Source organism: Aethalodelphis obliquidens, unplaced genomic scaffold (assembly GCF_003676395.1).
Source record: "Aethalodelphis obliquidens isolate GAN/ISIS:26980383/991018 unplaced genomic scaffold, ASM367639v1 scaffold2, whole genome shotgun sequence".
NCBI lineage: Eukaryota > Metazoa > Chordata > Mammalia > Artiodactyla > Delphinidae > Aethalodelphis > Aethalodelphis obliquidens.
This window is the reverse complement of record NW_020837946.1, coordinates 63,547,336-63,569,240: the sequence shown is the minus strand read 5'-3', so window position 1 is coordinate 63,569,240 and position 21,905 is coordinate 63,547,336. Positions and strand designations below refer to the sequence as shown.

The 21,905-nt window shown below is 40.0% G+C and overlaps 1 protein-coding gene across 5 annotated transcripts in view; it reads right to left on the bottom strand.

Moving 5' to 3' along the window:
* The window catches only part of STK39 (serine/threonine kinase 39), a 476,424-nt gene that overhangs the window by 111,602 nt on the left and 342,917 nt on the right, over positions 1-21,905 (bottom strand). For all 5 annotated transcript variants that reach the window (XM_027129207.1, XM_027129213.1, XM_027129185.1 and 2 more), the window contains 4 exons: positions 13,711-13,833; positions 13,583-13,612; positions 5,350-5,412; positions 3,539-3,606 (listed from right to left, as the gene is read on the bottom strand). In XM_027129207.1, coding sequence (XP_026985008.1) covers positions 3,539-3,606; positions 5,350-5,412; positions 13,583-13,612; positions 13,711-13,833 — 284 coding nt within the window. The remainder of the gene's footprint in view (positions 1-3,538; positions 3,607-5,349; positions 5,413-13,582; positions 13,613-13,710; positions 13,834-21,905) is intronic.

Genomic DNA, 21,905 nt, shown 5'->3' with positions numbered 1-21,905 from the left:
CCCTTATTGCGTCCCAGGGCCTAGGACAATGCCATGCACAAGGTAGGTGCTTGAGAAATATCTATAGGATGAATGAGAGTAGCTGCTGCTTATGTTTATATCAGCAGAGAGTGATCCCCAAAACTTAATAGCTTTTAACTGTTAACTTCCAAAGGCTATTTCTCAAATTAAAGTACAGTTGACCTGCAAACAACAGGGATTTGAACTGTGCAGGCCCACTTATATGTGGATTTTTTTTTCAATACATACATACCACAGGACTACACAGCCCACAGCTGGTTAAATCTGTAGATGTGGAACTGTGTATACAGAGGGCCAGCTGTAAAGTTATAAGCAGATTTTCAACTTTGCTGGGGGTCAGTGTTCCTAACCCCTGCACTGTTCACAACTGTACAAGGATTGCCCTTAAAGGGGTCCAGCAACATATTGAGAGATTCATGAGTTCTCAAATGTAAAAAAACACGAATTTAAATAAATACCTTATAACCACTGAACAACAAAAAAGATGCATATAAGCAATTAGGCATAAACATTTGTTTCCTAAAAATAAGTTATACTAAAATCATCCACTTCCATTTTTTGAAAATATCATTGATATGTCTTAATTTCAGAAATACTTTTAATGGATCCTGTTATGCTAGCCTTTTGAATAGTCAGTTAAATGTTGACTAAAAGGCAGCAGAGTCAATAGGATTTGTTTTTGATTGAGCAACTATACCAAAAACTACTAGTTAATTATTGAAAGGCATTCAGAAAGTGAGCAGTTTCTAACAGATGCCAGAAGGTTCTGTCCCACTTGAACTGTTGAACACGATAATCAATGTTCTGGATAAAGGTGCAAAAGACAGGGTCATCAAATTGACAAGGGATGTATATACAAACATTGTAACTAATATAACACATTGACAGTCAGGAGTGAAATGTACGGTGGGCGAGCAATGAGTCAAAACCACCAGGTCCACTCTTATAGTGACAAATGCTAAGATGTGCACAGAGTTTTAAAACATAAGTTGCAGTTCAGAGTCAGCCTTGGTAGCCCTTCAAATGGAAAAAACACAACCAGAGGTTTTTGTTTGACTGTTGGGTCAGGCTAAATTCATCACCAAAGTACACAGGTATTTCAAAAGGCAATGAAAACTTGGACTGATTTAGGAGAAATTTATAAATTTCTCTATTTAGGAGAAATACAGTGTGAACTGCAAAAAAATCACATGATCTAACTACTGTATTCTAGCCTGCTCAGATCACATCTGGAGACCTACATTTAAATATGGGTGCTCCATTTAAAAGGGACAAGGTTAAACTGGAAAATAAGACCATGAAAAGAGTTCTGAAGTTGAAGAGGTCTTAGAGTAAACAACATTAAACAAATTCCTCTCCTGCAGAACTTCTTAGAACCTTTAATGTTAATGTTCCTTGTGATTTCCAAAAAAGGTGTGTGTGTGTGTGTGTGTGTGTGTGTGTGTGTGTGTGTGTGTATGTGTAATAGATGGATACTACCCGTTGTTTCTTAACTTATTTGAACATGGAACTCTTTCTTCATGGAGAATCTTTTAAGACTAGTGACCCAAGCCACGAACTCAGGAAAACCACCACCTAAGCCCATGAGAAAAAGGGTAACAAAAGCAGATACAGACTAAAAGTCCATAGGAGTAAACAAGGATGATTGTGAGGGGGATATAGAACTATATTGTGAGAAGCAAGGCTAAAGTTACTTTTGCTGTTTTGCCTAGGAAAGGAGAAGAGCAAGCCTGGCAAACAACAAATGGCTCTCAGAAAAATGAGAGAATGCAACTGTTTTATATTGTCTCAGTACCTAAAGCAAAACAATATTTGGAAATAAGGTTCAAAGTATGCATTTTAACACTCTTCAGGAGACTTATCCAGAGAACCTGATATGTGCTCTAAGGGTCAGAATTTGAGCCCAGAATAGCAAGGTCAGCTACATCTTCAAGAGGACATAGCAATTACAGCTTTTCAGTATCACAGAGGTGATCACAGGAAAAGAGTGAACTGAAGTATGCACGGGGACTAGGTAAATACCCAGCAGGGGCACTGAAGAAAAGACTCCTGTGTATGTCAAGTAGGAGGTTGGATGACTGGGGTCTAAAGGTGACTTCCAACACTGCATGCTCAGCGGGCTAGCCTGTAACCTCCGTAGTCTCGCTCACCCTTTGCGTCTCAAAGACAAACACTGAGCCCCGCACAGAACTGCTTTCTCAGAAACATCGGTGCATATTTATAAGTGAATAAATGAACAAGTGAAAAATAAAAGGAGTACCTGTTTCCAAAGTCAAACGAAAAGGGAAAGGGCTATTTCATTCTCTGGGGACTGCTAGATACACTAACTGTGAATCACAAGCAAGGTTACTCTCAAATAGAAGGAAAATAGTCTTGTAATAATTTCACGTCTTGACTTGGAAATCAACTCTGAATTAAACTGCACCAAGGGTCGCGGTGAGGTTCCCACGGTAAGTATGGGAAAATGCACTGCAGATTGTGAATGACCATCAGGAGGAAGGGGTGATTATGGCGAAGATAATCTACCCTGACAGATTATGATAATTCAGAGGGCTGGAAACTAACCTTGAAAATGAATACATTATAGCCATGGCTCTGAAAAAGGCCCATTAGCCATGTGTTCTATTTGTTTAATTGTCAAAGGAGAACATATTTTAAAATGCCTTCAAAAATGTGACAGGGAACTCTACTCAGTGCTCTGTGGTGACCTAAATGGGAAGGAAATCCAAAAAAGAGGGGATCTATGTATACGTATAGCTGATTCACTTTGCTGTACAGTAGAAACTAACACAACATTGTAAAGTAACTACTCCAATAGAAATCTTTTTAAAAAAATGTGACGGTGATTGACCTGGTAAGTTGAGCTATTTACAATTAAGTTCAAGCAAATTTCTTTTGTCTTGAGATTCCAAATTCTTAACAAAGAATGCACATTCAATTGACCTTATTTTTAAAAATCCTTGATATAGAAAGCTTTCATTCACTAGATACAAAGACTAGACTGTCAGGCACCATATTTGTATCCATTTCCTGGAAGACTAAGGGTTCTTTCATAGTATATCTATCATTTCTCCACAGTGGCTGATCAAACCTGTCACTGAAGAATGTTCTGAACAGGCAACTTGTCGTACAAGCATGGTTTATTTCTGTCAGAGACTGACTGCTGAAGTGAGAAAGAAACTCATTAAAAATCCCTTACTGTGATCTAACGTAGAAAAAGAAAAGAAAAAAAAAGAAAGAAAAACCCAAGGAAGAAAAGGCAAGGAAAAAAAAACTTAATGAAGGGTACACTGAGCCTGCAAATACACTCACATGGTGCTTTTCTTTCTTATTCTTCTTGGGGAAGCAACTAGAAGAGAGCAATTAGTCCTGGGAATACAGCACCCACAGGCTATTTGGGGAGATCAAACAAGGTAACAATTTTACTTTATGCTAATATTATGAAAAGCTAAGGAAGGAGATCAGAATATTGTACTATACGTAGGGAAAGTGATGCAAAATAAACAATATTATTTACCTTAATCTTAAAACTAGGTTCACGGCACAAGAAGCTTCTCTGTAGTCTTCACTAGCATTGAGTAAGCCCTTTAAAAACAAAACAGCAAACTGTTATAAACCCGGGAAATACATGCATAAAATCATGATAGCCCTTGACTCATAGAGCCCTTTCTTCCTGGAAATTTCAAATCTAGCTCTTTACACATGCAGGTCTTATTTGTCCACATAAGACCTCTGTGTGAACACTAGAATGGTGTCTACTTCCCATCACAACTGTGGATTCAAATGTTTCATACAGAAAGCCTCAGTAGGAGGACGGGCCCTAGGAACAACTGGTATAAGCAGCAGTTAAGTCCAAAGGAAAGCCATCTAGAGGGGAACCTTGCAACCCGAGCCGTGGACTGTACCGACTGGGCCTGGGTGATGCACAAAGGTTGCGCACTTTAAACCTCATGATGCAGAGGATGGAGGAACCTAGTAGGTGAGGCCACAGTTTACCTTTCTCGCCTTTCTCCCCTAGAGTCTATTTCCTTGAACACAGATCATCAGTTATGACTGCCTCTGCTACACAGCCTCTCCCTACTCCTACCAATTCCTGGACATGAGACATTCCTACTGGAGTAGAAAAATAACGGATTTTAGGTCAAGACTTGGCTCTGCCGCTGACCAGCTATGCAACTGTGGGCAAGTCATTCTCCGGACTTGTTTTCTCATTTACAAAACGGGGATAATACCTGCCTCAAAAGTTTCCTGGGACAACAAAATAAGGTATATGAAAATGAGTCAAACTATACCATGTTACTTACTACTAGGTATCCTTATCCCTTTTCCTGTTTCCTTTACTCTTTGCCTCGTGACCTGTTGTTATCCCTACCTTTCCTTTTATCATTCAACCAATCCCTACAGTTTACTTCAAGGTGTTTTACTGAGTTGCCCAATACAATGGAAAGGCTCTGCCTCTAAGCAGTTGTGCAACCTCGGCTGAGCCACTTCACCTCTGCAAATCTCTGCTCCCTCAGGTATAAAAGATAAGGGTCAAGGACTAGATGTCTAACCTGCAATCATGAAATCCCATCACTCTCCCTCCTCTGCATACAGCTGTTTCATAAAATACAGATCAGGTAGAACAGAAATACATTTACATGGAATATGCAGCTTTGGAGGGAAGATGTGATCCTCCGGCTGGTGATACTTGAAAGTATAACCACTTTGAGAGCTGAAGGGCTTGCCTATTAATTACACAGCAAAACCAGAACGGGGGCCTGCACTCTGGTTCTACGTCCACAGCCCCTGCCCTGGATGGCTCAGCATCCTTCATCAGCACCCGACACAACTCGTGGCACACGTGTTCTGTCATATAACTTTTAATATGAATTCATTCACAGTCACTGGACTATTATTTTTACAAGGCGAGTTGTAGAGATAAATTGGCCCATAAAATTCAGTGATAAAAGAATTATAAAAACAGTTTAGAAATCCAACCAGGAGCAAAAAAGAAAAGTATCAATTAATTATAATGTTTTGTGGCTGGAATCTAGCAGAATGGTGAGTCATTTTCTTTCCTTTTCTCATTTCACACAGTACCAGCAATTTCAAAAGCAGTCTGGTAATCAATTCTTGCTCTTGAACCTATCATTTAAAGGTTGGAGGCCCTGAAAATCACAGTCAATAGTGACAGTCATCTTTTCTCCATACTTATTAAAAAAGTGTCTACAAGCCCCTGCTTTGGAAGCACCACCCTGATATTGTCTATCTTTCTAAAATGTCAGGTTTTGTTAAAAGAAAAAAGAAAATCTGTCTACAACGTAAATGACAGGCAGAGAAACGTACCTGAGGGTCCTGCACAGACAGGGACTGTATCTGCTTGGGTATGCTGCTGGCGTTCACTGCGATCTGTTAACAGAGCCACCGTTACAGCACGTAAGAACACCAAAATAAGACGTTAAGCTCAGTGTGGTTACAGTAAGTCTCAGTTATCAGAGACAAAAATCTTAAATAATTTAAGTAATTTTAAAGCACCATTTCCCAGAGTGTGGTCCTTTGACTACTTGCATTGGGATCACCTACGACACATGTTAAAGATTCCAGGGCACCATCCAGCCTATGATTCAGAATTTCATGGAGACAGAAGAGAATCTGTATCTTTAATAAGTGCCCCAGGTGATCCTTAAGCTTTTAGAGAACCACCAAGCTAAAGTGAAAAGGCAGGGACTATTTGATATTTTAAACCTGATAACAGAAAGATGCCCAATGACCATTTTTTTCTTGTCACACAACTTCATCGCAAGTTAAGGGCCCCTAATGAAAGGATGTTAGGACTAGCACAACCTGCCCCTTTAATCATTACTTTGAACAATTTATTCACAGCACTGGATTTCAAAAATATGTAAGAGTAGCTGGATTTTTAAAACACATTTTCCCCAAAAGAAAAGCTAGAGTAATAGGTTATATTTTTCTCTCCAAGCTGGAAACCTGACCCTCATGTGATACCCAAAATATTTCTGCCTCAATCCCTACTTTTGTGAACTCTGCCCTGGAACAAAACTTGAAAGGCAAACGAAAAGAGAAACAACATTGACAAAGAATGAAAAATATATATTATTCCCTAAACTTACTATCGATTCTAAAATTATCAGAAGTCATCAGAAATTCTTTGTGGCAAGAGTTTTCTAAAGTTTAAGAGCGTAAAATTCTTACTCTCTCTGCTTCCGCGAAAATAACTCTGTTAGTAATGAAGAAACAAGGGGAAGTATACCCACGTCTGCAGTTTCCTTTGAACTGCATCCAAAAACAAAGGTAGACCGACAGATGACTAGATGGCTGTGCATGAGATGAAGTATAGTAATGGCAGAATCCAGGTGATTGCTGGGTGGATGTTCACTATAAAATGTTTTTAATGTTGCAATATTTTGGAAGTTTTTCATATTAAAATGTTGGGGGGAAATGACTATGTTAGAAGAACAAACAACCCGTGTTCATTAACCAGCCAGAGGGCCTTGGTCTATCCCAAATGATCTCTTGTAAAGAATTTTTCAGACTGATTCCACCTTTTTTTTTAACTTAAATTTTTTTCTTTTTATTTTTTATTGAAGTATAGTTGATTTACAATGTTGTGTTAGTTTCTGGTGTACAGCAAAGTGAGTCAGTTATACATATATTTTTTCATATTCTTTTCCATTATGGTTTATTACAGCATATTGAATATAGTTCCCTGTGCTACACAGTAGCACCTCGTTGTTTATCTATTTTATATACAGTAGTGTGTATCTGCTAATCCCGAACTCCTCATTTATACCCCCCCTTTCCCCTTTGGTAACCGTAAATATGTTTTCTATGTCTGTAAGTCTGTTTCCGTTTTGTTCATAAGTTCATTCTTAATTAAGGTTTGAGATACTACCAAAAGCCACATCACATCACCTACAGAATATCCTACCTTTAGTCAAAGAAGGTTTGTAATATGGAAAATTCTTAATGGCATTTACCAGAGGTGACAACTTCTCTTTCCCCTGGGGAGGCCCATCTCACGCCCTGTCCCTTACTCCCGGACAGTTAGGGGCACAGAGAGCTATTACCGTGCAACCTCACTGTGTAGATGTAACCCTGCACGTGATGAAGAAACCAGTCTCCAGCTCCCACTGGGGCAGGAAATGTGCAGAGATGCACAGGAGGGCTGGAGAGGGAGGTTCCCTGCGCAAAACATCTTCCCTGACAACCAACTGTAGTCTGCCAAATTTCACCATTATGGACCCCATTCTATCAGTTTAGGGCATGACTTCTGGGCATGCATTTTTAAATGTAAAAACTTACAAGAAACCTAACACATTAAGCAGCTGTCATTCATTAACAGTATAATATAAATTTGTCTACTGGAATTTTTTAAAATTTTAAACAGTTTGCTATTAAGAAGGATACTTGAGAGAATGGGTGTTTTGATAGCAGAGGAAGAGAAGAATAACAGATTAATGTTGGACACGGCCCTGGAGACAGGCCTCTGGGACTGAGTGAAAGAGGAAAGCACCTTGGAATAGAGACAAAAAAGGGACAACATCCACTTTCTAATTTTTCATAGTGCTCTATCTAATCTTCTCATTTTCTGTTTTTAAAAATACTGCAGCTAAATGCACTGTGTTATCCTGGATTAGATCCTGGGACAGAAAAAGGATGCTAGTGGACAAACTAATGAAATACAAATACAATCTGAGATGTAGCGGATAGTAATGGAGCACTGATGGTTTTTAGTTGTGACAAACACGTCAGGGCTACGAAAGAAATTAACGGTAAAAGAGCATGGATGAAGAATGTACGGGAACCCTACAGAGTACACTATCTTTGCAAATTTTCTGTAAACCTAAAATTACTCCAAAACAAAAGGTTTATTTTCAGAATTGCAGGAGATTCTAAGTTTAACAACAACTAGTTGGAAAGCCAGTCACCTGTAATAAGAACACCTTTTAGAAAGTGACATCATAAAAGCATCAAGCAAAAGCCGTCTGTGATCCAGTACAATCAATTTGGAGGGAGAAATCAAATCTTTGCCTCCAACTACAAATGGGTATAAGACAACATGAGAGCTGACAGGCGTCTGGAAAACACAATGTCATCAGAAATAATTTCAAAAAGCTAACGGCAGTTTTAACAATCATCCAGCAATAGCACTGAGTAACATAAGCAATGAATTTCGCTTTCACACTGTGTCTAAGCTCTGGTAAAATTCACTCAACCTAAATCCACACCAAGTGGATTTTCTCCTCAGAACAAAATATCAGAGTTGGGCAACAATTAACCTAGCCTAGACCTACAACAAAATTCTTCAATATACCTGTCATGGGCCCTACAGGGCTTCTGTCATCAAACCTTCCCACCTGGCGCCATTACACTTGATTAAATAAGGACAACTTTTCCAAGGGATTTCTGAAATGTCTTAGTCGTTTTGTTTTTTTGTTTGCTTGTTTGGGTTTTTTTTTTTTTTTTTTTTTTTTAAGACTTCTGATAGGCAGATATTTAAAACAAATCTTCAGGTATTTGCAGCACTCAATCTTCCTGGATTCCAGTCTGGGCTTTTGGATTCAGAGCGACTAGTCCTTCATCCTAGTCACGTATCAGAATCACATGAACAGATTTTTTAAAAATCAGAGTTGCCTTAGACATAACCCCAAACCACCAAATCACAATTTGATTTGCTGGGTCTAGGGATCCGCATTTTTAAAGCCTTTGGTTTTTCTGATGTGGAGCCAGGATTGCAAACCATGTTTTCATGACCCCTAACAGAAGGGCTACTACAAACCGAGCGCTTCCTTAATAGAAGCCTTGGAAAATGTCCTCCTCACTTAAATGAAACCAAAAGAAACTGTGAATTGAAACAAAGGCAGGGCTTCCCTGGTGGTGCAGTGGTTAAGAATCTGCCTGCCAATGAAGGGGACACAGGTTCGAGCCCTGGTCCGGGAACTTCCCACATGCCAGGCAGCAACTAAGCCCGTGCGTCACAACTACTGAGCCTGCGCTCTAGAGCCCGCGAGCCACAACTACTGAGCACATGAGCCACAACTGCTGAAGCCCACGCACCACAACAAAGAGTAGCCCCTGCTCGCTGCAACTAGAGAAAGTCCGCATGCAGCAACGAAGACCCAATGCAGCCATAAACAAATAAATTTAAAAAGAATGAAAAATAAAGTCAGTTTTACTTTTATATAAAAAATTAAGGTATAAAAATTGCTTAAAGAATTATAAGACGTGTACTGATTATTTTGGAGACTGACAAAAGGATTCCAAAATCACTGGTCAAAAAGAAGATCAAACCACAACAATGAAAATTTTTTATAAAGCAAAAAAAAAAAATCAATAATGAGATAATAGTTGAAAGGTTTTATATAAGCTAGGATGTTGTATCAACTAGGAAACCCTACCTAAGAAATACCACTTATTTGGTATTTGTCCTTGCAAATACCACTCACGAGCCCTACCCCCAAAGAGATGAGCAGCTTCTGGAGAGAAGGCCCTCTTCTGTGCTTTTGTATAATTCCCACAATGCCACAGTGCCTAACGCAGCTCCATGGGAAATCAGACCCAGATTAAACATTTGTCCAATTAACTAACTTCTTTATTATTGTTATATTATTAACCTTTAGTCTCCACTGGCTTCCACCACCCAAGTGGAATAAGATACTAAATAAATGAAATTAGCATGAATTATTTACTTATTACAAACTAATAATTACTAGTAGGTGACAAATACTTTGCAAGGCTATTTCTTAAAAACCAGGTTAAGAACACACTAGGACCAATTTCTCACTAAGTTTGGCTACGAATCTCATTAGACAAGTGGTGTAACTCTGGAACTTTACGTTTTACACCGGAATTTCTCATCTCCAAATACGGTCCTGTACCAGGCACATCTACCCAAGGTCCCTCTGGCAAATACCCCACCCTTGCCTTCTCGGTCTTCTCCAACTAGTGCTGTAATACCTGGACATTCTGCCTATACTTCCAGGAAGCCCAATAGCCCCTCACAAAATAAGCGTTTCTAAAATGCCCCTTCTTTATTGCAGCATCTCACTCTTAAGTGGAACTAAGACTACTTTTTCTGAACTTCAGCTCGATCATAAAACGTCTTCTGATCCTTCCCCCACTTCTTACCTACTTATAAATATGACAGACCTATTCAGGCACTTGTTTAGAGTCTGATTCTCAGTGCATAGGTTTCCATGTCACCAACAAATACATATAGCATGTCTACTAGATGCTAAGGGAACATGGACATGAAAAAAAATACTATCCCCAGTCACCTAGTGGCTTACAGTCAAGTAAATATCTCAACTGCAATTTAAATGACATATATTACTGAAAAGCTTATTACGAAGTAAACACACTGCCATTTCAATGTGCCATTTAGTACATCTTTTCCCTTTAAAAGATGTTTAAAGGTATAAGGTACACTGTCTGCGACTGTATACAGCCTTTTTCCCCAGCTTTGAGGTATAACTGACAAATACAATGGTAAGATATTTAACATGATACAGCTTTTGATAACAGCTATAAAAATCCCAAATCAGCAGATACTGTAAATCACAGTTCTATGTACCTATGCTTTATTTATATGTGCGCCCCTCAAAGTGCGTACACAAAAAATGTTAATGGAATACAGTTTGCAATAGCAACCTAAATGCTCAAGAAGAAAGAAATGGTTAAGTAAACCATTTTGACAGGTAATACTCCTCAGCAGTTAAAAATAAAGAGGTAGATCTATAGCAACTACTGTGGAAAGATTTCCAAGATATAAGGCAAGATGCAAAATTTTATAGTTTTTATAATCTCATTTATATTTTTAAAATGATATGCTAGACTTCTTTATGTACATATTTGTATGTGAATGAGCAGGAAAGGTCTGGAAGAAAACATTGTAAACTTATAACCTCTGGAAAGATAGGACAGTCACAGGGGTAAGAACGGTAGTAGGATAAAAGTGGTCCTTCAGAGTTATTTCTATTTAATTCTCCCATACCTTTTTACAAGTCTTTTTTTTTGCTGTATGCAGGCCTCTCACTGTTGTGGCCTCTCCCATTGCGGAGCACAGGCTCATGGTCGCTCAGCAGCCATGGCTCATATGGGATCTTCCCGGACCAGGGCACGAACCCATGTCCCCTGCATCGGCAGGCAGACTCTCAACCACTGCGCCACCAGGGAAGCCCTTTTACAAGTCTTTATGTGCCTCTCAGTAAGGCCTATCCAGACTAACCCTTTTAAAATTATAAACCCCTACCATACTACCTCACCCTCTACCCTATTCTATTTTTTTCCATTACTCCTATTCCATTGTAACAAACCACATAACTTACTTACTTATGAAGGCTATTGGATATCGTTTATCTACTCCCATTGGAATGGAAGCCCCACAAGGACAAGGATTGCACTGTTTTTCTCACTGATGTATCCCCAACATCTACTAAACAGTGCACACAGTACACACATTATATATATATAATTTATATTATATATATATTTATTTATATATATAATTTACGTTTATATAATTTATATGCTTTATGTCTGTTGAATATTCAACCATTTTAATTCCCTTTATAATAGATTAAAAAATATTTTTTGCTTCACATCCAAAAAGTGACTTGGTGTGACTGGTAAATCAGGGGGCTACTTTAATCAAAAGCTGAAAGGACACAGGAACCAACACTGAAGAGATTCTGAACACAGCTCAGGATGCTGAAACGCCAGCCTTGTGAAAAATACCCCCCAAAAAACAAAAACAATAAAATGGCGTGGGAAGCTGTGTAACAGCAGAGAGAGCTGGTGATTCCTAAAGTTTGGGGGGAGTGTTTACATTCAAACTAATGTATCCTTCCACAGAAATAAGAAGCTTATCTATATGCTTCCTTAATTATAAGCCAGTATGGGAACAGACATATGCCACTGGGAAATCAAGCGAGTCTAGATACAGTAAGGTGCCTAAGACTTTCAAATTCCACTCAAGAAGGTTGACAGGGATGTTTGATGAACAACTGACAGCATGCTATACACTACTCTTTTTCCTGTCTACGAAGAAAATACGTTTGCCAGAAAGATACTGCTATTATCCAAATAACAGATCAGTTATCAGAGCAATTGCAACGAGTACAGAGTAAGATATTCTCAAAATAAACTTAACAAATCCTCATGAGGAAAGACCTACACCCATCAGCCTATACTAGTAAGGGAGAATTCCAGTGAATATCTTCCAACGAAAATGTCCTGCAGTGAACCAATAACGAATGATTTTTGAGTCAATGACGCTACTTGAATCATGTTATTTTGTTCTATTTCTAAGGAGAACTGACACTTTTAGTTAGAGTCACTCTTAGAAATAGATGAAAAACCTTGATCTGCACTTCACTCCAGATAAAACAGTGGGCAAGAAGACGGCAGAGTTCATGATAATGGGTTAAGATCACTGCAAAAATCCAGCAGGATGTGTGTGTAGCCAACATGTCCTACTGTGGAGCACACCACCATCCTTCTAACTTCTTGATCAAAGCTCATATTTGATGTACGAAATAGAGAGATTAATTCATATGATAAATATAGGAGGAAACAGGATCTGAAGGAGAGTTACCAGTAGGAGGCAGGCAGACTGAAAAATCCCTAGGAAAGGCCCATCAAGGAGGCATGAGAATGAAAAGACACCAGAGCCGGGGTGGGGGAGAATGACAGGGGGAAGAGTGGCTTGTAGCTCTGATGCTCTCTTCTTAGATGGTGCAGCTGGTTATTGCCACTTAAAGCAGAATGATAAGATTTACTCCATTTAATTAAAAGGAAATTTAAAAAGAAAGTTGGGATGGATATCATCTGTAGCCCGAAGTCTTCTGTTTTCTTAAAGAGAATTTATCAAAGTACACATTAAATACTAGATTTGTAAAATACTTGGAACTATTTAAATACGCTTAAACTTCCTCTAGGAGAATGAGGAAGTCCTTTGAACTACAGTCATCATTAGTCATTAGAATAATTAACCAGTGGAGGAAGTAAAGTTAATCAAAAGATGACCAGTTCTCAAAGGGAGGCTGATGAAAGACTGTTCCTTGCCTACTAAGTTACCCGGGAGATTTAAAAATCAAAACCAACAAATTCAACCTAGAGTTCCTAACCATGTTAATATCTTGCTTCATGGTAAACTAAAAATCTAGGAGACATTTTCCTGTATGCCTAGTATGTTCTCTAAGTGATAGTAATCCTAAGAATTAAGATGAAGTGAGTAACTAATTTGTGCTAAGAACTCCACTGAGTGCTTCATGTATGTGATTTTATCAATCCTCACAGCAATTTTATAAGTATTGTGATCACCCCCATTTGACAGAGGAGGAAACTGAGGCTCAGAGAGTAATCTGCCCCAATATACACAGCTCCAAAGTAACTCAGACAGTATCAAGACCCGCAAAGCCTATGTGCCTTTTCTTTTTTTTCTATACCACGAGAACAAAATTTTGAAGGTTCTTCCCCAAAGAGATCAGACTGATACTTGTGGGAGGAGGCTGGGGGGGAGACGAGGCAAAGAACTAAATAAATAACCACCACTCACCTCTGGATTTTCTTCTTTTACTCTTCGTGACTGTAAAACAATTACATATTCATTAGTACACACACGCCCCCAAAAACACAAAAATAAAACTGACACAGGTTAGAAAATCATCATCAATGTCATTTTACCTTTTCTTGCGAAAACGCAGCTTTCCCTTCTTCACTTTTTTCATCCATCTCGTCGTCACTCCACTCCCAGTCACCGTCTTCGGTTTTATGAAGGTGACCGCTTGACCCCGGAACTCTTCTCACCTGGACCAAAACAAATCCACCCAATTCTTCACCAGCTGAACACAACCTGTGTTTGCGGGTGCAGCTCTTTGGGTTACACAGCATACGCTTACCTTGAAAGTAACCTGAGTGGTTATGAATTCAGGGGTAACTAGCAGTGAATACCCCAAAAGACTACACAGCCTCCAGACTCCTACACTCATCCTCTTTCCAAAGATATTAAGTTCTTGAAATGTTTTACTCTGTGTAGAACAAAATATTTTGGAAGAGTACAACACACGTCAGCCAAAGGATCAAGCCCATTTTTCACTTTGGCTTCAGTTAACACTGTATGAATCACTACACGTGAAAGTCCACGTGGTAGGTTTCAAAACTGCTTAAGGAAATGCATGCAAGCGAGAGACTGAGGACTAAGGGAAGACAAGGGACTCAGGCAGCCTGAAGAAGCATACTAGTCTAGGGCATCAGCCATCTCCAACCTATACCAAAAACGCAAATGTCCTTCTGTTGCCACCTTGCTCTTTTTCAGAACCTGACGTCGTGCTTATTTTCCCAGGATTCTGCTCAACCTACTTGAGCAAAACAACACAACATCAAGGCTATTCTTAACACGCCTTTCAGGATTGCCAGGAACACAGCAAGACAACCAGCAGCCGTGTCAGATGAACTAAACAGATGATAACAATTTTCTGCCATGATTTCGTATTTTTTTGAGCTAGGGTAGAGATGTGGTCCACGGGGAATGCTCTCCACGTGTCTCTGTGGTTGAAAAGGCAAAACTTTTCAAAGGAGCGGATGACTGAGAATAATGAGCCTCTGACCAAAGTAATTTGCTTTAAAAAATGGACGGAGATGACTTATAGCCACAGAGAACAGAGTTGTGGTTGCCAAGGTGGGGGAAGAGGGGGAGGGAGAGGGAGGGACTGGGAGTTTGGGGTTGGTAGATGCAAACGGTTACATTTAGAATGGATAAACAACAAGGTCCTACTGTATAGCACAGGGAACTATATTCAATATCCTGTGATAAACCATAATGGAAAAGAATATGAAAAAGGAATGCATATGTGTGTATAACTGAGTCACTCTGCTACACAGCAGAGACTGGCACATTGTAAATCAACTCTACTTCAATTTAAAAAACAGAGCAAAACATGGTCTGAGACGTGGTTAAACAAAGCAATGTAGCAAGCGAACAAGACGTGAACATAACAACCAGTGATCCACTGATTCAGAGAAACCGCAAGTGGAAAGGGACCTTGGAGACTGTCTAGTCAAACCCCCTCACTTTACAGATGGGAGAACGAAGGCCCAGAAAGTGACCCAAGATATCACACAGGTGTAAAAGCAAAATGAAGGCAAGAAAAAAAGCCTTCAGGTTCCCATTCAAATGCAAGTTTTCCTATGCCACTGAATGGTAACTGTGAAAAACCAGCTGTCTAAAAATGTCCTGTGAAGACTTTGAAAGAGTATGACATGAAGAAAGACTATTTTCCATAATAGAAACTATCCAGTTTATACCACAGGAAGTTCATGAGTTCCAAGGGAAATACCACAGGATTTAGGTGTAAAGTAATCATTCACACGTGTTGGATCAATGTGAAGTCATAAACAATGCAGACCTGGGGTTGGGTTTGATTTGAAGGCATTACCATGTGGAACCTGTACAAGTAAGCCTGAACACTTGGTCTTGAGCTGCGACGTAGAAACTTAAAAAACAAGCAAAAGGTTCTTATTCATAATTGCAAATGGTTGTGCTCAATTTTTTTTAAAAAGCTTTTTTCTCCACTAATTCACCTTCAAAACACTTAGCACTTAGTAAAAACTCCTTCTGTGCTTGGCGTAAGATACTTTTTCCACTTGCATTTTGAGTCATTGGAAAGACCTATTTAATGACAGTGATTTTAATGATGCTTATAGATGTTGGCAAGGTACTGTAGAAAAGACGCTGAAATGCAATGCACTTCAGGATTTTTTAGAACAGACTGCTCATTTTAAAGCTACAAAGAAATGGATAAAGAAGAGATTTTCTGTTGACATATACAGTAAAATTAATTATTTTCTTAGCAACACTAATCATGACGAGAGCAATACGGAGGAAAATCTGATAATGACTACATTACAAGAAAGCATTTAAAGCCACATCTACTACAAAACATACTATTAATATTAACTAAGAAGTGAGAAGAAAAGTAAAATTGTGGATCATAAACAGGAAAAAACTCTACCTTCACTCAGACTGTAAAACCCAAGCACGGTTGACGAATTAGTATTCTTCAAGTACTCATTCAAAAGATCACAGCAGGGAAATCTCTCTTTCTGAAAAGAGATAGTGCAGCTTCACACCCTAAAATTTAGTTTATGTTTTTTCCTCTCGCTCTATGTTTACAAAAGCTGTCCGTTTTGTTTCTTCAAGTGGGATCCAACTACAGACAATAAAATGGCCAACTTCTATTTCTATTTTATTTTATAACCCTGACTGTGTCCCTCCTCTTAGTTTTATTTGCTGGAAGAGAGAAAGATAAAGCAAAATGTCTAGGATTATAGCCTCAGGCATTGAAAGAAATGGTGGGATGGGCCTTTAAGTAGTAAATATTGATTAAACAAATAAATGTCGAAATTAAGACAACGAACACTCAAAAATCTAGGTAGCATAAAATACTGGTGTAAGCGTAGCAAGAATAAGAATACAAATTTATTCCTTAAGACTGTTGTCTCCGTTTATTGGAAAGGAAAAAACTCGCAGCATAATGTGAAACCCAGGTTTCACAGTGTATTTATGCGACATTGACCTCTGCGGAAGAGACCAGAAAGCAATTTTACAAAATTACATCCTTGTGGGGAGTTTGTAGGGATGACAGGAAGCTTTTAGGTCTTGAGCCAAGGCAACTAAGTTTCATATAGTTTAAACAAATGGGGTTTTTATTTAGGAACTGAAGAATAATCTACAAAATAGATGCTTCAAAAGAAGATGCGTAAAAGCTTCTATCCTCCCCCATCCCCTACCGTGATGAGCATGGAGGTTACCCACCCTCAGAACTCTGACTGCATTCCTGTTACGTCGCTCTTATTCTATTAAATGGCTCACTCACTGAGTAAAGCCAAGAGGTGGTTAAGTGAAATTTTTTCTCTGTTGGCGATTTAAAAAAATAGCCCAGTGCTTCTCAGAGAAATAAGCTCAACTTAAGTGACAGCTAGAGCTATTCATAAGCCCACAAATTCCTCAGGTCAGAGCTGGCAGTAGCGAGGTTAGACCAAGTTTTACATGCAATAACATTTATTCCCAAAACTGGGAATAAAACACAATTGAGCAGTTCTATTTATACCATACCTCTGAAAAGGAAAGTAATATTATCTTCTCTTCCTTGAAACAGCATTTTTATGAAAATCCATTAAAGAAATGAAGTTCTGATTCCCACAAAAAGTCAGGCTCCACCAGACAGATAGAGGGAACAACGGTGTGGTTCCCCGGCCAGTTCTTGTGGCCATGGGGTCAGGTCAGAGGCAGAGCCAGGATGGGAAGGCCAGGGAGAGGGAATGGCAGCAACAAGGGACACAGTCCCTGGATCTGTTCTGGGACTCATCTTCCCAGGGGTGCCCCTTCGAACAGGAGCTGTCTATAAATACCAGGACCCAGGATCTCCATACAATATCTCAGGTTGCCACCTGGCCCCAGACACCAGAACAGGAGGAAGGATGTATACAAGAGAGTACAAGAGAGCCAACGGAAGCACTTTCTATACAAGGGGTTAAATGTTAGAAGTGCAAGTGTGTTTCTCTAACACACTCCTGAACAAAGGATGAATGTGACCCAAAGAAATACTGACCACAGTTTAGTAGAATTCGTCTCAGTACTGCATGCCCTTCCTCCCAAGGCACCGGCCAGCTACTTCCACTGCCACATAACTTCTCCCTGGAGTGGTATTTCAGGAGCTCCTTGGAATGGTTTTCCCATCTCTGGGAATCCTGTTCTCCACCTCCCCTCCACCTGCCGGACAAACTACGTGCCTGGCTGTATGTAGCCTGAACCCAAGATGGGGAGCCCACCCACCTCACATCTGCCCACCAAGGACACCCTGGACATGGCAGAAAGCAACACCCAGTAACTTTTCTCTCCTCAGGCATTCTACTAACCAGAAGTAGGAAACCTGTTTCTAATCAACTGCCCTTTATAATGTCCTTGAGGCACAGCCCAGCAAACAAAAAGCCTTCTAAGTCATCAGAAATTAAACACCAAGAAATAAAATTAGACTCACCAAGTTTTCAGCAGTAAATATTTGCCTGTCCCCATAGCTTATACTCTGACATTGGCCCCTGTGCCCCCCAGCTCTCGGGCACCTCCGTCCCACGCCTACTGCCTGGCCTTACTGTGCTCTCAGGCCCTCGGTCTGCTTCCGCCTCTTCCATCAACCCCGCCTGGCTTCTCCCGTATCATATAAAGCCCGGAGCCCACAGCTGACGCTCTTGAGGCTGCACTTGTTAGTGCCCCATGGCCCTGTGCCCATTCCTGGCCGCCCCACACCTGGAGGAAAGCCTGGGCTCAGCCTGAGCCAATGGAGAGGAGGCACACTGCCTGGTGATGTCACAGGGGACCACTGGCCACTCCTAGTCGGGGCAACAGTCCTGCTACAACGCTGCCACTCAAAGCGTGGTCCCCAGATGAGCAGCAACAGCATCACCTAGAAATGCTGAATCTTGGGCCCCACCCCAGACCCACTAAATCAGTATCTTCCTTTTCGCAAGCTCGCCGGTGATTCACATGTCCCGCAGGTTTGAGAACTTGTGCTCACTGTTAGTCTGGTCCCTCAGGTTTGAGGAGTTGTGCTCATTGTTAGTCTAAGTCCGCCTCCCCAGCCCTTGATACCAGCTGTTACTCATGTACCAAAAGTGACTCAGCACTTGAAACATATTAACAAATTTAACCTTCACAGTAGCCCTGGGAGCTGAGAACCATTTTATTCCCCCCGTTTTTTCAGAGGGAAAACCGAGGCGCAGGGGAATTTAAACAACCGGCTGGAGCTCAAGCAGCTGGGAGTGAGGGCGTTGGAAGTCCCACCCCAGACTCCAGGGCTATCCCCTGCTGCCGCTACTCACAGGAGTGCCCATCCCGCCCTACCCCACTCACCCCAATAACTTCACCTGCGACCCTGAGAGCAACAGGGCCATCCAACTTATACCCCAAGCTTTCTATCCCCAAAAAAAGTTTTCACCCCCCCCCCCCCCCCCCCCCGAGCCTCTTTCCCTCCAGTGTGTAACGAAAATGGATTCCTTTTCCTTTACAACACCAACGCCTCCTACTGTGCTCATTTATTCATTCACTCATTCATTCCTTCAAGACACAAACAGCCAGGCTCTGGATCCTCTACATCCATCACAAACATGTGTAAGTATCTCCTATACTTCTTCCCCCAACAAAAAGGGCGGGGAGGGGGCTCAGTTTCTGCTGCTTCCATCACTCCATCACTCTCCCCTCTCACTGTCAACATTTTTCTAAAGAGCATCTCTGATTGCTGCCCTCACTTCCTCAATCTTCAGTCTCATACAAAATGTTATCTGTCCGCATTTGGCCACGAAAACTGCCTGCTTTCTCTCCCCAAGATTTAACAACGTCACAATTGTGTGATTCAGCACTCCTCTCTGTTGCTATAATGTGATCCTGCAGACACAGCTGAAATCCATTCTTCCGTTGTTTCACACTCTTTCCAAACCTGTGTTGGTAACCTTTCTCCTCCTCCTCTCTTGTCCTGCTCTGTCTCCCGCTGTTCTCTGTCTTTAACACAAAAATGGTTGCTCTTAGCTCACTAGACGACGTTGTCTAGTGACCTAAAACACACAGTCTCCAGAGCCCCCTCTCTCCATGGAAGTCAATGACCTTGGAGACTTCATCTCTTAGTCTTGTTTTGCAAATGCTCTGTTGGATATGAACATCTGATCAATTTCTAGCTCGCCATCTCCAGCCCATTTATTAATGCTCCACCCCAGCCTCACTCCGACACTTCTGCAGGGTCGCCTGTCTTAGTTAACACTTCCGGGGTGCAGCTGGCTCATGCTAGCTCAGGAAAGCCCACTGTTAGCATTTCAGAAAGTTTACAAGACACCTGACTTCACAGTGCTCACTTAAATTGGCCAGGGTAGGAGTATTTACACAATGGAAATAGAAAAATAGTACAAATTAGGATTTGCACTCCCCTCTTACTGCCAAAGTGGCAGTTCTCAAGGTTTACAAGCACGCCACTAAGACTCAGCTCACGGAAACATTTTAAAATTTGACAACGTTTCACAAGAACTTAGTAGTTATTCCTGGAAATAACTACTTTCCTTTGCAATGGCAAATATCTCAATTTTCTTACACAAGCCTCTCAAATCTCACCTTTAAAAGCAACACAGTAATTGATTTTTATATACCAAACATATACCAATGTAAGTACGGGAGCAGGGGGGAAACTATCTTAACATTTCTCAAACTGATACATATGGCTTGGGATAACACTTCTTATGAAAGCATCATGAGGAAACACAGGGCTATATATTTTTTTAATGTAGATAGAAGTGAAAAGGGCGTCCTCTGAAAAACTGTGTTAGATGATGCAAAAATTGGTTTTATGATAGTTACTGCCAACACTGCAAGTCAGAGCATAAATAATACTGCTTGATACACAGTAAGAAAGGAGAACAAATGGTGTATTTCTAAATAAAAATGTTTTGCGCAAGTTATTTAACAGTTATATATAGTTATCCTAATAAATTATTATGAGTAGATATTCTGTTATTTCACCTATGTCCATAAGTGTTCATAAGTTCAAACTGACCAGAAAACTTTTTTTTTCTAATCTTTAGATTTGGAAAGTAAAGTATCACAGTATTTTCAAGCTTCCTTTGTATCTAGGAATGCATGATAAATTTTACAAACAGGATCAAAAATTTTATACCTGATTAATTTTTCTGCAAAATGGAAACAAAGATCCTTCTAGTTAAAGCATGAAACTAGGTTCTCAAATCTCCTGTAAATATTAACATGACAACAGATCAATGGTAAACGTAAATGTCACTGAAAGATTATTCATTTTGTTTATAACAATTTGGAACCTTGATTATTTGATAGATTATTTGGGAGAAGTAAAATGGTGAAAGATGGAGAACTACCAGCCTAGTTGACATTTCTGTCTGTACCTTCTAATCCCAGAAGAAACAGAAATACACACATAAATGTATTATTTCTACAGTGCATGGGTATGTGTGTGTGTGTGTGTTTGTATATACATATAAAGTTTCTGCATGAAGCATTCACTGGATAACAAGGCACATATTTCCTATAAATTTTTTCAATTTAAAATAAAATTCCATTTTGGGTTTAAAAAAAAAAAAAAGACCTCTGAAACTCCCCCACCCCTGTCATTCTGGCCAAAGGGCACAATCATATAAAGTTCCTAACATGATGCCTGGCACATAAATAAACACTCAAGACATGACAGGTGCTATTATCATGAATATTATCACCTTTCTCACAAGCCAAATCTATCAAACACTATATTCTGCAGATTTCACCTCCTCAGCTACCATTGTGCTGGATCAGGTCCCCTTCAACGCTGATCTCCTGTCTCTCCTATTAAAACGAACGACTAATCCATCCTCTGGCCTCTACACTCTTGCCTATTTTCTCCTTCATATTGCCACAAGTCACAGATTAGAACTTTCTCTAAAAGAAAAAAAAACAACAAGAGTTCACTATCGCCTACAGAATGAGTTCAGATTCCTTAATATTCCAGTCTCTCCATACCCTTGCTCCAAATTACCTTTTCAAGACTTATTTCCCACCATATGTCATCAGACACCCACAATACAGTTTTGTACAAATTAAATACTTACACAACTCTACCTTTTTACATGTGTATCACATACATATCTTGGCCTGATCTGCCCTTCCACAATCTCTACTTACCTCTTTTCTTCCAATCCAAGAAGCTTCACTGGTATTTTGCCTGCACCTTTATATCATTCTACTCTGTGTTACATTTAACAGATGACATACTGAACTGTATACTCTTACAGGGAAGAGAGCTAGCTTTAGCCTTTTCAAAGAATCATTTATTCAGTCA